At 38.3% G+C, this 17,814-nt stretch overlaps 1 protein-coding gene across 3 annotated transcripts in view; it reads right to left on the bottom strand.

The window, feature by feature from the left end:
* The window catches only part of ABCC9 (ATP binding cassette subfamily C member 9), a 160,514-nt gene that overhangs the window by 78,542 nt on the left and 64,158 nt on the right, over positions 1 to 17,814 (bottom strand). For all 3 annotated transcript variants that reach the window (XM_005680780.3, XM_005680781.3, XM_005680782.3), the window contains exons 17-22: positions 14,141 to 14,213; positions 12,853 to 12,958; positions 7,626 to 7,664; positions 6,104 to 6,205; positions 3,398 to 3,482; positions 1,818 to 1,898 (exon numbers count right to left, since the gene is read on the bottom strand). In XM_005680780.3, the coding sequence (XP_005680837.1) occupies positions 1,818 to 1,898; positions 3,398 to 3,482; positions 6,104 to 6,205; positions 7,626 to 7,664; positions 12,853 to 12,958; positions 14,141 to 14,213 (486 nt within the window). The remainder of the gene's footprint in view (positions 1 to 1,817; positions 1,899 to 3,397; positions 3,483 to 6,103; positions 6,206 to 7,625; positions 7,665 to 12,852; positions 12,959 to 14,140; positions 14,214 to 17,814) is intronic.

Here is a 17,814-nt window from a genome sequence, read left to right as displayed (position 1 = left end):
AGCAAGAGAGTTCCAGAAAAACATCTATTTCTCCTTTATTGACTATGCCAAAGCCTTTGACTGTGTGGATCACAAGAAACTGTGGAAGAATCTGAGAGAGATCAGAATACCAGACCACCTAACCTGCCTCTTGAGAAATCTGTATGCAGGTCAGGAAGCAACAGTTAGAACTGGACATGGAAAAACAGACTGGCTGCAAATAGGAAAAGGAGTACGTCAAGGCTGTATATTGTCACCCTGCTTATTTAACTTATATGCAGAGTACATCATGAGAAACGCTGGTCTGGGTGAAGCACAAGCTGGAATCAAGATTGCCAGGAGAAATATCAATAACCTCAGATATGCAGATGACACCACCCTTATGGCAGAAAGTGAAGAGGAACTAAAAAGCCTGTAGATGAAAGTGAAAGTGGAGAGTGAAAAACTTGGCTTAAAGCTCAACATTCAGAAAACAAAGATCATGGCATCTGGTCCCATCACTTCATGGGAAATAGATGGGGAAACAGTGGAAACAGTGGCTGACTTTATTTTTGGGGGCTCCAAAATCACTGCAGATGATGACTGCAGCCAGGAAATTAAAAGATGCTTACTCCTTGGAAGAAAAGTTATGATCAACCTAGATAGCATATTAAAAAGCAGGGACATTACTTTGCCAACAAAGGTCCATCTAGTCAAGGCTATGGTTTTTCCTGTGGTCATGTATGGATGTGAGAGTTGGGCTGTGAAGAAAGCTGAGCACCGAAGAATTGATGCTTTTGAACTGTGGTGTTGGAGAAGACTCTTGAGAGTCCCTTGGCCCGCAAGGATATCCACCCAGTCCATTCTGAAGGAGATCAGCCTGGGATTTCTTTGGAAGGAATGATGCTAAAGCTGAAACTCCAGTACTTTGGTCACCTCATGTGAAGAGTTGACTCATTGGAAAAGACTGTTATTCTGGGAGGTATTGGGGGCAGGAGAAGGGGATGACAGAGGATGACATGGTTGGATGGCATCACTGACTCTATGGACGTGAATCTGAGTGAGTTCCAGGAGTTGGTGATGGACAGGGAGGCCTGGTTTGTGTGATTCATGGGATTGCAAGAGTCGGACATGACTGAGTGAGTGAACTGAACTGAATACGTGCCCAGAAGGAGAAGGCAGGGGAGGATAGGTTTGCATAGCCTGCTTGTCTCTAGGCATTGTCCAGTTTGTACACTAAGTGATTTTTGCTACAATCTGCTGGAGGAATAAAACTAGAGCAAATTCATAATCAATGTAATCATCCGTTTTTGTTTGTATGTCCAGAGGTTATCAACCAAGGATATACTAGAAAATCATCTACAGAGCTTTTTTAAGACACAGATTCTAGACTCTGCCTTTATAGATTATGATTTAGTAGATCTAGGCTGGTATCAATTTTTCTAAGAATAATTCCAGGAAACTTTACAGATAAACCTTAACCACAGCCTGAGTTGCATCCTTACTAACCCTTATGCCCACCAAGAGTATATTTTCCAGCCCCTCTTCCTACCAGCAAATATAAATGAGAAGACTTATAATCCTGTCCAGTTCACCCAGCACCATCCATACCCTTTCATCAGTGATCCTCATGGTTCAAGAACTCATATAAGCAATCATTTGGAAACCTCAGTCCCTTGGGGACCTTCACTCACATCTTACATGTTGATCTGACATGTACTCTGAGGATTTGTTTTGCCTTAATTCTCTGTGATTTCACAAGTTAAACAATCTTTCCTTGAGTTACTTATCTCCTTACAGACTCATTTGTCCAGAGAGAAAGATGAAGTAGCAAGAAAGGGAAGACCATATATTCTTACCAAGAAGACAATGTTGGTATTTTGATAGAGAGCTCGGGCCACACAGATTCTTTGCCTCTGACCTCCACTCAGGTTGATGCCCTAGAGAAGAAACACCTAGTAACATCCACCATTTTTACAGTAGTAAATAATCTGCTGGTAAAAAAAAAAATTTTCCTAAAAATACAGACTTATCTTTAAAACCCTTAAATTAATGGTAGTGTATTAATTAAATGGTGATAACATCGGGAAGATAAAAACACAAGCTTTCTAGTGGTCAACATTTGAATTATATTAAGATCACCTTTGACTGATAACATTAATCTTCTTTTCACTCTGATAGAGGGCTCCGCTGTGCAAAAATATTAATAAAGAAAAACCAAAATGAGTGCTGAAGACTGGAAGTAATCTCGGAATTGTTTCTAGTTTCATGAATTGTGTCTGTAGTATGCTTAATACATGTCTCCTAAATTCAATATTACAAGTTGTGTTCAAGTGAACTATACAGCAGTATGCTTTTATAATCAAGTGTTAATTATACAAATGTGAAAAACTGCTATTTACTGAGCACTTAGTATGTGATGAGCTTCCCTGGTGGCTCAGATGGTAAAGAATCTGCCTGCAATGTGGGAGACCCGGGTTCAATCCTGGGTCGGGACGATCCCCTAGAAAAGGCAATGGCTATCCACTCCAGTATTGACTGGAAAATTCCTTGCACAGATGAGCTACAGGCCATGGAGTTGCAGAGTCAGACATGATTGAGCAACTAACACTTTAGTAAAATATGTCAGGCTGCTGTGTATGGCTTTCCATTCCTTATTTCTCTTATCATAGCAATTTCAATGTATTGCTCTCCACATGGAAACTAAGGCTTAGAGAAGTTCAGGTCATGTTCTTAAACACTATACCATGCTGCAATAAAAAACAGAAGTGAATAACACAGATGACAGAGTCAATCTCAACTGTTCCAGTGGCTCTGACCAGGCAAGTTCTTTAACCTTTCTCTGCCCTGGTTTTCTCAGCTGCAATATGCAGATAACAAAACACCTATGTAACAGATTTGTTGTAAAAGCAAATAATGCATATAAACTCTTTTGCTTGGTACTTGACCCCATAAGAGTCAAACACTTCAGCCAACATTGTTATAAAGATTATATACAGGTATAAATATTTTTCGGCTAGTTGGAACAGTATGACGCCAATGTAAAATCTGTTAATACAAAGCAAAAAGAACACTTTAACAAGAATAAATGGATGTTGACAAGAGTGGAAAAAGTTGTCAGAAGCAATCTCGGTTTCCAAACCAATTTAAAGTAAACTCCAAGTTAAGTAAAAATACATTTGATCAAAGGCAGGGACTGGTTCCTTTCCCTTGAGAACTCCTGAGTGGCTAGCAAAATGTGAAGTTCATGATAGTTACTCAATGCATCCTTAAGAGAGTGGCATCAAGAACTTCTATGCTTCTGTTTCTAGAACTTGTCACTAGGAAAACGTAATTCCAGTGCTCTCGGATTTTTAAAATTTTCCATTAAAGGTTAAAGATAGTTGGAAGGCTTTTCTGGATGTGTGTTCATTGTGTAATTACACTATACATAGCTCACCCTCTCTCCAATTTCAGTTTGGTCTCCAAATGGTAGTAAGTCAATATCTGGTTGAAGAGAACAGGCATCTGTGACTGCTTTGTACCTGTGGGAGAGGTGGTTTTGAGTTTTTAAATCACAATTAATATACTGCCCATAAACCAAGTCCCAGGTTCAATGTCTCAGAAGCTGAAATAAAACACTTATTGAACAATTTAGTATATTCTGGCCTCTACATTAGGCTTGTAGATACAAAGACAAATAGATATTGGTTCCCACTTTTGTAAAATTATTGTATAGCACAGGGAACTATATCCAATTTCTTGTAATAACCTATAATGGAAAATAATCTGAAAAAGAATAGATATACGTACAACCAAATCACTTTGCTGTACACTTGAAACTAACATGACATTGTTAATTAATTATACTTCAATGGAAAATGGTTAAAAATTAAAAAAAAACAGCTTATTAAATGTGGCAGAAAATTGACACAGAAACATATGATACAAATGTACCTTGTTAGGTACCACAGATGGGTAGTTACAAAGTGCTCCTAGAATATGCAGGAAGGAATGACTGAGAAATCAGTGACATCTTTGCAGAGGAGGTGATTTGTGAGGTGGCTGCAGAAAGATGAACTGCAATCTGCCAGGAATGACAATGAGGGGAGAGAGAAAGGAACTGTATGACAGTGGACAAGTTCATGGTATGTGTGAAGGATAAGAGGAGCCTCACCGGGGCTAGAGCGTGGGTTATGGGGTGGGGGGAAGTGGGGACAGAGGAGAGGAATCTGTGCCCACAGTCACGACGCTGAAGAGAGAAGAAAACAGAAACCGATAAGGACCGACATAAAGTTGACCTAAGGCTGGATCTGGAAACTGGGGTCGACTGGAAATTCAAGGAAGCATGGAGACTGGGCGTTCTGGGGAAAATATCAATGGTTTCATTTTCTCAATCACCTGGTCTTAAAATATTTGAGTGATTTTGTTTTTAAATTGGGGTATAGGTGGTGTACACTGTTGTGTTAATTTCTGTTGTACTACAAAGTGAACCAGCTATGTGTATGCACGTATCTTCTCCCTCTTGGTCCTGCATCCCATCCCACCTCCATCCCACCCATCTAGGTCATCACAGAGCACCAAGCTGAGCTTCCTGAGCTATACAGCAGCTTCCCATTAGCTATCTGCTCTACACATGGTAGTGTATATGTCACTGTTCCTCTTTCAATTCATCCCCAGCTCCCTGCCATATGTCCACACATCTCATCTCTAAATCTGAGTCTTTATTCCTGCCCTGCAAATAGGTTCATCTGTACCACTTTTCCAGATTCCATGTGACTCTTCCATTTTCTTCTCCCATTCTTATTCCAGAATGTTCTGTCAACCATCTCTTTTTCTTCCATTTCTACAGTCACTGCCAAGTATAGACAACAAACACAGCATGCCCAGATCATTTGCCAACAACCTTCTAAATGTCTTTTTGCTCCTAATTCAGATTCACCTTATATAAATCTGTCATGATATGAGCAGAGTATATTTACTTTGTGAGTCCTCTTTCTAACACTTTGCTGGGCCTCCAGAAAATTCAGAGTTATATTGGTTGGCTTTTAAGGTACTTTACTGCCCATCTTAGCCTTCCTTCACAATGGAGTTTGCCACCATCAATGTACACAGATCCCTTTCTGTCTGGTTTACTTCCAGGCCCACAATCCTGTGTAATTTGATTTTTCCTCCCACACTTTGCTCTCTCCTCCCCCTTCCTCATGCCTCTCCCCAGATCTAATTCTCCTTAACTCTCAGGACCCTGCTTTGAGTCTTAGGACACTCCCTTCCCCTCGTGAAGGTGGCTTCAGGAAAGGGTCTTGCCTTTGTACACTCCAGTGGATGTTTGGAAGTGAAAGTGAAAGTGTCAGTCACTCAGTTGTGCCCAGTTCTTTGAGACCCATGGACTGTAGCCCACCAAGCTCCTCTGTCCATGGAATTCTCCAGGCAGGAATACTGGAGTGGGTAGTCATTCTCTTCTCCAATGGGTGTTTAGAAGATGACTGAACGTAGACATACTCTGGCTGCTCTGAGTAATCAGGCCCCTCAGATCCCATATTCCTTCTCTTCTTTTTCCATGGTTGATCCTCCTTCTGCAACGTACTGGGATTTTTCTTCTGTTTACCAACAACCTCAGCACCACCCTCACCCTGCACCCCCTGCCCCCCATACACACACAACTTCTGTTTCGGCTGGTTATTTTTGCTGTACAAATTGTTCTCAGTAAGTGCGTATGATGGGCTGAATCCCAGTGAGGCTTCTCTTACAAAAGTTGACTTAATAGACCTGGTGATGAGGAAAGAAGCAGGGCAAACAGAGAAGAAAGGAAGTCCTGACATAAAGATTTCAGAACCAGGGGATGGGTGGGAGGGATACACTGGGATATTGGGATTGGTATATATGTACTACTATACATAAAATAGATATCAAGCATCTGCTGTATAGTACAGTGAACTCTACTCAATACCCTGTAATGGCCTATACGGGAAAGGAATCTTTAAAAAAGTGGCTATGTGTATACTAAAACTGGTTCACTTTGCTGTATACCTGAAACTAACATAACACTGTAAATCAACTATACTCCAATAAATTTTTTTTAGAAAAGACTCCAGAAACTGCGAACCAAACATAGGGATTAGAAATAGTTGTTCTTTTTAGTTCTAAATTTTACATTCAAAATTACCTCTGCTTGTTGAAAGGACTTCCAAAGGTAATATTTTCTTCTACCGTAGCATTTAATAGCCAAGGCTTTTGAGCTGCATAAGCCACAGAATACCTGTTCCTACTGGAAAATGGAAAAGAAAAACAAAATACCAAAATTACCCAAGAGTGCTGTGCTGTGCCTGTGCTTTTGTATAACTAAGAAAAATGAAAGTTGATAAAATAACTCAAAGACAGAAATGAAGAATCTCTAAAAGAATATTTTAACGACCATCAACCTTATTGATTGGTAGTTAAATATCCCACTAAATTAAAGGGATTGGAACTTAATTAAAACAACACACAGCGTGCAAATTTGATTTGCTATTCTAAAGAAATATTTTGAGGCATGAACTCTTAATTAAAATTTTATTTTTTAAATGACAATTTTTACAATAATTTAAATAACAGTTAACTCTAATAACCACAGATATTTTACTTCATATTAAAAGCACTTTACGTTAATTATGAATTTTACAGGAATACCTTTTAAAATGATGTGAACTGATACTGTAATTATGTGTTTGTGGCTTACTCACATGAACACATTTTAAGATAATAGATAATGTAACTATTTCAAAGCAAAGAATAATTTTGAGGAGTCCATTTCAACAATGAAATAACTACACATTTAAAAACCATGTATTTCAATACCTATTGAAACAGTTTATTTTTAAAAAGTGATAGCCTCCTCCCTGTGCCCCACTTTTTGGCTTGCAAACCCTACCAGATGTCCATACATCATATTTTAATTTGCAGTAATTAGGAAAATGCATGTGAGTTGAAGATAAAGAGGATGATGAGCTTGGGGTAGGGAAGGGGTCAGCTTAAAATTCACACTTTCATAGTTAGTTATGGTCTGTAAGTACTAATTTAGGAATTAAGGTTAAAAGAGAATAAAGTGTAGAAAAAAGGTAGTTAGAAGTAACCAGTGATCATCCTGAAACATAATGTCTTAGGAGTTTAGAGGACGTGATAATATATAGTATGCTAGTAGTATCTTAGATAACCATCTGCGCATTAAAACAGTGGTTCCCAACCTCTGGTATGTCTGCTCCCCTCCTGCCCCCACCCCCATTCTTTAAGGGTTTCTTTTCTTTTTTAAATAAATGAAGTACTTGGTTCTCCAGTTCTAGCTTACAGGCAGATTTCATCACTGTTTAACTCATAAATAATATACATAATAATTCTTTCATCTTTATTTCATGAAATCCCAAATCCAATTTGCTAAGAACTGTTGAGTTTTAGTCAAAGTTGAGATATGTGTGACTCATGGAGAAGACAACAATTGACATGTTGGGCCATTTAGTTCAGCAAATTAATTCTTTTAACAGCTTCCAGATGTTGGGAACTACTGCGATCAGAAATCTACTAGTCCATTTTAATAAACAACTTTGTACATTATCAGAATGAATAAAATGATTAGGAGTAAGAAATGGAATATCAGGAAAAGTCTGAGGAAGGTAGTTATTCTTATTAAACACAGATTAAAATAGAAATAATACCTTCTGGTCGCTTCAAAAGAAGGTTCAGATTCATTTACACTGCAAGTATGGCAAACAATGTTCATTAATTATGAAATATAAATATAGGATGAATGCGTGTACATATCAGGTAAGAGATAAACATTGTATATATTAAATAGCTACACTTAAAAATGGTTGTTGATACTAATCCCAAAGACAAACCAGATAAATGACAGTCTTCTTTTATATCCTCATCAACTAGGAAATAATTAAGCTTCCAAAAGATAGCACTGTTCTCCTTCATACAAAATGTGGGTTCACACAATAGCCATATTCTAGCCCCAACTTTGCTCCAAATAGCTGTATAAATTTGGATAACCTTTATGGAATATTTTCCTAGTCTATATTAGAATTTGATATCTCCAGGCACTCCCTACCATTAAAATTCAAATTTAATCTATTTAAATTCCTTATTAGTTACCCTAAGGCAAGAGAGGAAGAAATACTTTTTATACTCTAAACTTGAAGGGTTGAGACACAGCCTGGCCCTTAAGGAACTGGAAAGAAAGACCTGCATCACATTGTAACATTTGGGTATAATTAATTACTGATTTATATGATTAACGTAAAATGAGGCATTTGACTAATTAAATTTAGTTATACCTATACCAAGGGGAAAAATACACCTAAGGACTTGTTGATTTTATTATTCTAAATTGTAATATATTAGGTGAACTCCATCATTTCTGAAACACCTGAATTTAAAACACATCAGGTGGAAAATCCCCTCCTGGAAAATAGCATCCAATTTCACTTTTGCATGCAGGATTTGTGTGTATTTTCCTTCAACAGTAAAAGTTAAAACTTGGTATTCTACCATCTTCCAAGTTCATGGTTGGTATCTTATGGAATGGGAACGAGTGACTTCTGCAGGCTGAAATCCGGAACAATATTTGGAAGAAGGGAAGCTAGATGTGGGCACAAACATGCTATGTTATGTCTGATCCAGGAAAGCTGACTCATTGTGTTATTCTCCCTTCATGCCTGGCAAAGTCTTAGAGTAACTGAGCCACTGCTATAAAGGCAGTTACACTAAGACATCAGAAAATAGAACATCACAACAGATGGGGTCTGACAGGATGGCTGATGGCATGGGCAAGGTGGAGGAAAAGTAAGGGAAGCCAGAGATAAATGATGGTTATGTCTTATATAATTACTGGGATTATTACATATTCTGGACTCCCTCCCTGGACCATTCAACAGGTGAGGCGTTTTATTTAGTTCTAGTTCCTCGGATATCAGTAGGAATGATTATTTATCATGACAACTAGGAAAGGACAACTTCAATCAGGCAGAACATTTGCTTTTCAACAAATACAGAGCACACCAGATGCAGGAGCAAGAACCCTGGCCTTCTGACAAGCTTGGGGAATTTTTCAGTCCCTCCCTCATCTCTCTCTTCTTTCTCTTCTGGGGCTACTGCATGTCAGACTACACTAAAGGTAGCAATTGCCGAGGAAGCATCTATATTTAGATGAATTTCATGTACCAAGTTCTACCCATGTAGGTCTGTCTTGCATGAGGACCAGTGCCTTCTCTCCCGTCCAAAGTAAATATTTCTTCCTGCAACAGGACAGAGTACTTTACAGCACTTTGTTCCTGCCAACCATGAGGGCACATTTAAAAATAAAATTCATGCAACCAGAGATACAGGCAATGATGAAAGAATGACAGCAAGGTGCCTGGTACTTTACCATACCATTTACTGTTTCACTTCATTTTGTCTTGAGCTTTAAAACACAGCAAACAATTCAGTCCAAGGTAAAGTACTTCTCAGCATTTACACAAAATCAACCTATCAATATGGATAATCTCTAAATTAGCTTTATTCTAATAACATTTATATAACTTTCCTTATTGGAATAGGTGCAACAGTTATTTTTCCCAGAATAAAGAGTTATTGCAAATAACTCCTTAAAAAAGGTCAGCATCCTCTAAGCATTCTTGATTTGAAAATATATTTTATCAGATAATCATGGATTTCATGGAAAAAAATTAAGTAGTTCTTGTAAACAAAGAAAAATAGAATTTTTTTATTAGCTTATCCAATCTTTTAGGAGTTAGTTTTTATTATGTGTGTGTCAGAGCCAACCCAAATATTTTTTGAAGAAAAGTTTAGCCCTTTCTGCTATGAAGAGATGGGATATTCTTAAGGCAAGTATTCATAAAGAGATGATTTTTAAGTTATAGTGATTTTATAAATACTTAGAATTTTCTTAAATCCTTTCTCATATTTTCATTTTATTGACTCTGACTTTAAGACATAACCTTTTCTTACCTTTTTTAAAATTAGGATTTATGGGAGATATTTCTTTTCTATTTCTTAAAAAAAAAACTTAACTTTTATTAAGTATATGTCTGTTTTTATCTCATACTTCTCTCTTTGACTAGCTTCCATGGAACTCAGAGTAGAATTTGTGGCCTATGTTTTATAAATATGCAGGACTCCAATACATGCATTTTTACCTATTAATTGCTCAGATTATTATTTAAACCTTATTTTCTTTCTTGATGTTTTTGTTTTTCAAGCTTTATTATATACGTTTTATTAAATAAAATACAACCTTTAAGAAATCAGGCTATAAATGGTATAAATTTGTCTAAAATATATATATGTATACTTATATACATGTATGTAGCTTGTTTAGAAAACTCAATAAACAGACTGTGTAAAATGCTTTCTTAATTCCAAAATCATTTATTTATCTATTAACAAAATGATAATAATTCTTAATGATAATACTGGGAGTGAATTTGGCCCAGAGGAGTAATACTAGAGCAGACTAGACCGTAAGAACATTCTAGAGGTATGAAAATAAAATCTCAAGCTTTTTCTGTCATGGTCTCTAATTCTTTCTGGTTTAATGCTAATGAAACCGGGTAAAAACAAAACCCAAATAACTTCATTATGGCCATACATGACACATGACATAATTTAATTCAGTAAAACCTGCTCCTCAAAACCTGCATCCATTCAAGATGGAAGGTGATGGTCGTAGGGCACACGTCACATAGCATCTGGCTTTAGCGATCAACAGGACCCCCTCGTGAATGAAACTGCAAGGGGCAGTTATTCACCGAGCTCACTGCTGGATACACGCTAAACAGTTTCATGTCTACAACTGCAACAGGAATAAACTGTACCCTCCACATTTCTCAGCTTTCTTCTTTCACCAACGATACCAAAAATAGGATTTACAGTTCAGCTGTTTCCAGCTCAAATTTCACATCCAAGCATTTCCGTCTCTTAATTGGAGTTTAAAATAGAACCTATTCTCAAAATGCCTGTAAATAGTTTTGACTCATTCTGAAGAGATGTCTGTGTATGTTAACAGTAGATTAAGCCACAACGGAACTTACAATAAGAAGTAAATGGACTTGTGCAAGTCTAGGGCAAGGTCTCCCCAGCACAACTAACATTTGGAGCCAGATAATTCCCTGATGTGGAGGGCTGTCCTGTGTGTTGGAGGATGTGTGTGTTAGTTGCTCAGTTGTGCCTAATTCTTTGCGACCCCATGGAGTGTAGCTTGCCATGTTCCTCTGTCTATGGAATTCTCCAGACAAGAATACTGGAGTGGATTGCCAATTCCTTCTCCAGGGAATCTTCCTAACCAGGGATAGAACCCAGGTCTCCTGCATTGCAGGCGGATTCTTGTGGAGGGCTGTCCTGTGTTGGAGGATATATAGTAGCATTTCTGGCCACTATAAAGAAAGCTGAGTGCCGAAGAATTGATGTTTTTGAACTTGGTGTTGGAGAAGACTCTTGAGAGTCCCTTGGACTACAAGGAGATCCAACCAGTCCATCCTAAAGGAGATCAGTCCTGGGTGTTCATTGGAAGGACTGATGTTGAAGCTGAAACTCCAATACTTTGGCCACCTCATGCAAAGAGCTGACCCATTGGAAAAGATCCTGATGCTGGGAAAGATTGAGGGCAGGAGGAGAAGGGGACGACAGAGGATGAGATGGTTGGATGGCATCACTGACTCAATGGACATGGGTTTGGGTGGACTCCAGGAGTTGGTGATAGACAGGGAGGCCTGGCGTGCTGTGGTTCATGGAGTTGCAAAGAGTCAGACATGACTGAGCGACTGAACTGAACTGAATTGGCCACCACCAACTAGATCAGTAAGCAGACCAATTCCCTTAGTATGACAACCAAAAAATCTTTCTAGACATTGTCCAGTGTTCTCTGGGGATAACCTGGATGAAATTCACTGCAGTGATTGGACTGAAAGTCTACAGTCCAATATCATCAATAAGCTGTTAGCAATTTCTCCATAATGACTGTGGGAGTTGGGGTGGTCTACTAGGTGTGTGTGTGCATGTTAAGTCGCTCAGTCACGTCCTACCCTTTGTGACCCCATGGACTGTGGCCCACCAGGCTCCTCTGTCCATGGGATTCTCTAGGCAACAATACTAGAGTGGGTTGCCATGCCCTCCTCCAGGGAACTTCCCGACCCAGGGATCGAACCCAAGTCTCTTTTGTCTCTTGCACTGGCAGGTGGGTCCTTTATCACTAGTACCACCTGGGAAGCCTGTCTACCAGGTAGATCAAACTAACTAACTAAATATGACTTATTCATTATTACACAATTATGTAATAGTATGTTCCTGAGTCACCTTATTACTACAATATTTTTTAAGAACCCAAAGCAACCATTGAAACATTCAGAAGAAGCACAACATCTTTTGGATGCACAGCACACTAGTCTGACCTAGCCACATCCCTAACTAGACACTTCAAGTGTCTAGTTTAAGTTGGCTGTGAAGAGAAATGGATGATTTCTCAGTCTCTTAGGAAGAGTTTCAAAAAGATTATTTGATATTTCTTCTCTGAACCCTGGACCACTAAAGCTCTGTGTGCATTTAAACTTTATAAATAATGCAAATTTTCTTTGACTAAAGCATAAATTTTTAAACTTTATTTATCTGTGTTGTCCATTTAACTTTTAAAATTTACCTTTACAATCCCAATCTTGCTGAAAGCAATATATCAGTTTATAAATAATATAAACCTCTATCGTGAATTGTTTTATGTTTTTTAATTTATAACATTTAAAGTTTCCACTAACTTGTTTTTTAAAAGCTGTGCTTTTTCCAAGGGCCCATCAGACCTCGAACATGGGAATCTACTGTTCTCATTCCTTCCCTTGGGAGATCATCGGACGTGTGACACCAACAGAAACTGATTAAAAATACACATACTTGCTCCAGTGAACTTTCCCTTCCAAGGTCTGCATCTCTCCGAGGATGGCAAGGAGAAGAGACGACTTCCCACATCCCACTTGGCCCACAATCATGGTTAACTGACCTAGAGAAAAGAAACAAAGGATAATAACAGGATGAGAAGGAATTCACTTATAAAATAAAATCAAAACACATTTAGAAAAGGCTGATGTTTCATAATCTATGGCCCAGTCTTGGTCCCCAGTAATAGTATTCTAAACAGCTCCTTTTCCTGATACATAAGGCTTCTGGAAAAGGGAAGGAAAATTAAAATCTATAGGTCTTGATATGCTATTTTAAAAAATATTTATTTGGCTGTTCCAGGTCTTAGCTGTGGTATGGGGGATTTAGTTCCCTGACCAGTGATCAAACTCAGCCCTTGAAGTCTTAGCCATTGGACCACCAGGGAAGTCCCTTGATGGACTATTTTTAAATTATGAGAATAACTGACTCTAGTAAAAGCAGCAGTGAAATACTTGCCTAAGTCACCTAGATTAGTATTATCTTTATTATTCAATTCATTCTGGAGAAAAAGTAATTTTGGCTAAAACAGATAATTAAGATAATTAAGTGATAATAACAGATAATAACAGATAATTAAGTGATTAATCACTTTAATCAGTTCTTACTTTGATTTGCATGTTTAATAGAAAAATTACAAGTTATTGACCATGAGGCCAAGTCAAAAAATATTTATATTCAATTATCCAAATATTTTAGTAAAAACTATAGGGTATTTGAGTCTTAAATATTTGAAAACTTCATCAGTTTTCTTTGGGGATAGAAAACTATTTTCTCAAACACTATTTCTTTAAAATCTTTCTTGAACAAAATGAGAAATCAACTACTCCACTATTTAAATGCCACAAATCAGCAAATAAACTAAGAGCAGGTCCTTTGGATGATAAATAATTTGTTCAAGGTCCCCACTGTGTAGTGATAGGCAGGTCTTATAACTCCCAGTCATTCTCTCAGAGATACAGGGATTCATGAGTTCCATAGTGCAAACAGATAACTATCAGTAATGTTTGTCTTTAAAAAGTCTTTCCTTTTGTTAGGCTCAGTTATCTTGGAAAACCATCGTCATGATAATGAATAGCTACAAACTTGATGCTAGTTCACAATGTGGCTTTATATTATTTCTTGATGAATTACTCAAATGAAAGAATTAATGCTTTGGAGGTGACAAATGTTTTCCCCCTGAATTCACAAAAATAAATTTGTTCCTTAAAAAAACAGTTACAAACTAGTAATAAATGATTCTTACCTGTTGGAATTCGAATATCGATATTGGATAAGGTTGCTAAACCACTGCCCCATGAAAAGTACCCATTTGTGACCTAGAAAATAAGAGTACAGAAATTTAATTATAACACTACATAAATATGTGGTGTCACAGGATAAGTCCAATTAAAATAAATTTTCTTTATAAAGCGCTGGAAGACTTTCAACACAGTAGAATACACAGTGGTAAAATTCTAATTTAGAGTTACGACTATTTAGAGACATAGATGAAAAACAAAAAGAATGGAAGGGAGAAGGTCTTTAAATCAGTGATATTATGAAGAATGCTAAAAATTACAATAATTTTCCCTGAAAGTGTGCGATAACTGGATCGTTTATATGCGAACATTCTTTAAAAAGCAATCATTCTTTAAAAAGCAATCATTCTAATATTATCCAATGTAACTCTGATATGGATTATTCTCTCACTGCTGCAATTGCCAGAAACCTGGTGATGTAAAGTCAAGAAGAGAAATAACTACAAATTATTGCAACAAATGACTTGTTAGCTAAGGACGAAGGCTTTGTAACGAATGAATTTCCTGAACTATGTGGACTTACTGCTATTCATTGATCTTGAAAGAGGAGAGGAGAGGAAGAAAAAAAGTACAGAAATGAAGCAATAGTAGTTGGTGGTTCAGTTAGTTCAGTCCCTCAGTCATGGCCAACTCTTTGCGACCCCATGCACTGCTGCACACCAGGCCTCCTTGTCCATCACCAACTCCCAGAACTAGCTCAGACTCGTCCATTGAGTCACTGATGCCATCCAACCATCTCAATCTCTGTTGTCCTCTTTTCCTCCCAGCTTCAATCTTTCCCAGCATCAGGGTCTTTTCAAATGAGTCAGTTCTTCCCATCAGGTGGCCAAAGAATTGGAGTTTCAGCTTCAGCATCAGTCCTTCCAATGAATATTCAGGATTGATTTCCTTTACAAAGGACTGGTTGGATCTCCTTGCAGTCCAAGGGACTCTCAAGAGTCTTCTCCCACACCATAGTTCAAAAGAATCAATTCTTTGGCATTCAACTTTCTTTATAGTACAACTCTCACATTCATACATGACTACTGAAAAACCATAGCTTTGACTAAATGGACCTTTGTTGGCAAAGTAATGTCTCTGCTTTTTAATCTGCTGTCTAAGTTGGTCATAGCTTTTTTCCCAAGGAGCAAGCGTCTTTTAATTTCATGGCTGCAGTCACTATCTACAGTGATTTTGGAGCCCATGAAAATAAAGTCAGGCACTGTTTCCACTGTTTCCCCATCTATTTGCCATGAAATGATGGGACCTGATGCCATGATCTTAGTTTTTTGAATGTTGAGTTTTAAGCCAGCTTTTTCACTCTCTTCTTTCACCTTCATCAAGAGGCTCTTTAGTTCCTCTTCACTTTTTGCCATAAAGGTGGTGTCATCTGCATATCTGAGGTTATTGATATTTCTCCCGGCAATCTTGATTCCAACTTGTGCTTCATCCAGCCCAGCGTTTCTCATGATATACTCTGCATATAAGTTAAATAAGCAGGATGACAATATACAGCCTTGACGTAATCCTTTCCCTATTTTGAACCAGTTTGTTTTTCCATGTCCAGATCTAACTATTGCCTCCTGACCTGCATACAGATTTCTTAAGAGGCAGGTAGGGTGGTTTGGTATTCCCATCTCTTGAAGAATTTTCCACAGTTTGTTGTGATCTACACAGTCAAAGGCTTTGGTATAATCAATAAAGCAGAAGTAGATTTTTTTTCTGAAATTCTCTTGTTTTTTCTATGATCCAACAGGTGTTGGCAGTTTGATCTTTGGTTCCTCTGCCTTTTCTAAATTCAGTTTGAACATCTGGAAGTTCATAGTTCATGTACATTTGAAGCCTGAATTGGAGAATTTTGAGCATTACTTTGCTAGCCCGTGAAAGTGAAGCATTCAGTCATGTCCAACTCTTTGTGATCCCGTGGACTGTATCCTATCAGGCTTCTCCGTCTGTGGGATTTTCCAGGCAAGAGTACTGGAGTGGGTTGCCACTTCCTTCTCCGGGGGATCTTCCCAATCCAGGCATTGAACCCAGGTCTCCTACACTGCAGGCAGATGCTCTACCCTCTGAGCCACTGGGGAAGTATTTGAGATGAATGCAATTGTGTGGTAGTTTGAGCATTCTTTGGCTTTGCCCTTCTTTGGTACTGGAATGAAAACTGACCTTTTCCAGTCCCGTGGCCACTGCAGTTTTCCAAACTTTCTGGCATATTGAGTACAGCACTGTCACAGAATCATCTTTCAGGATTTGAAATAGCTCAACTGGAATTCCATCGCCTCCACTTGCTTTGTTCGTAGTGACGCTTCCTAAGGCCCACTTGACTTTGCATTCCAGGATGTCTGGCTGTGGGTGAATGGTCACACCATCATGGTTATCTGGGTCATGAAGATCTTTTTGGTACAGTTCTTCTGTGTATTCTTGCTGCCTCTTCTTAATATCTTCTGCTTCTGTTAAGGCCATACAATTTTTGTCCTTTATCGTGCCCATCTTTACATGAAATATTCCCTTGGTATCTCTTATTTTCTTGAGATCTCTAGTCTTTCCCATTCTATTGTTTCCCTCTATTTCTTTGCACTGATCACTGAAGAAGGCTTTCTTATCTCTCCTTGCTATTCTTTGGAACTCTCCATTCAGATGGAGTTATCTTTCCTTTCCTCCTTTGCCTTTAGCTTCTCTTCTTTTCTCAGCTATTTGTAAGGCCTCCTCAGACAACCCTTTTGCATTTCATTTTCTTGAAGATGGTCTTGATTACTGCCTCCTGTACAATGTCACGAACCTCCATCCATAGTTCTTCAGACACTGTCTATCAGATCTAATTCCTTGCATCTTTTTGTCACTTCCACTGTATAATTGCAAGGGATTTGATTTAGATCATACCTGAATGGTCTAGTGGTTTTCCCTACTTTCTTCAATTTAAGTTTGAATTTAGCACTTAGGAGTACACCTCAACAATCAGTAAGACAGCAAAGCCAACTTTTTCACTCTCCTCTTTCACTTTCATCAAGAGGCTCTTTAGTTTTTCTTCGTTTTCTGCCATAAGGGTGATGTCATCTGTGTATCTGAGGTTATTGATATTTCTCCCAGCAATCTTGATTCCAACTTGTGTTTCCTCCAGCCCAGCATTTCTCAAGATGTACTCTGCAAAAAGTTAAATAAGCAGGGTGACAATATACAGCCTTGACGTACTCCTTTCCCTATTTAGAACCAGCCTGTTGTTCTGTGTCCAGTTCTAACTGCTTCCCAACCTGCATACAGATTTCTCAAGAGGCAGGTCAGGTGGTCTGGTATTCCCATCTCTTTCAGAACTTTCCACAGTTTACTGTGATCCACACAGTCAAAGGCTTCGGCATAGTCAACAAAGCAGAAATAGATGTTTTTCTGGAACTCTCTTGCTTTTTCGATGATCCAGGGGATGTTGGCAATTTGATCTCTGGTTCCTCTGCCTTTTCTAAAACCAGCTTGAACATCAGGGAGTTCATGGTTCACATATTGCTGAAGCCTGGCTTGGAGAGTGAAAAGCTTGGCTTAAAGCTCAATATTCAGAAAACAAAGATCATGGCATCTGGTACCATCACTTCATGGCAAATAGATGGGGAAACAGTGGAAACAGTGGCTGACTTTATTTTTTTGGGCTCCA

Source organism: Capra hircus, chromosome 5 (genome assembly GCF_001704415.2).
Source record: "Capra hircus breed San Clemente chromosome 5, ASM170441v1, whole genome shotgun sequence".
In the NCBI taxonomy this organism is placed as follows: domain Eukaryota; kingdom Metazoa; phylum Chordata; class Mammalia; order Artiodactyla; family Bovidae; genus Capra; species Capra hircus.
The sequence above is the reverse complement of the archived record's forward strand: the minus strand, read 5'-3'. Positions and strand labels throughout refer to the sequence as shown.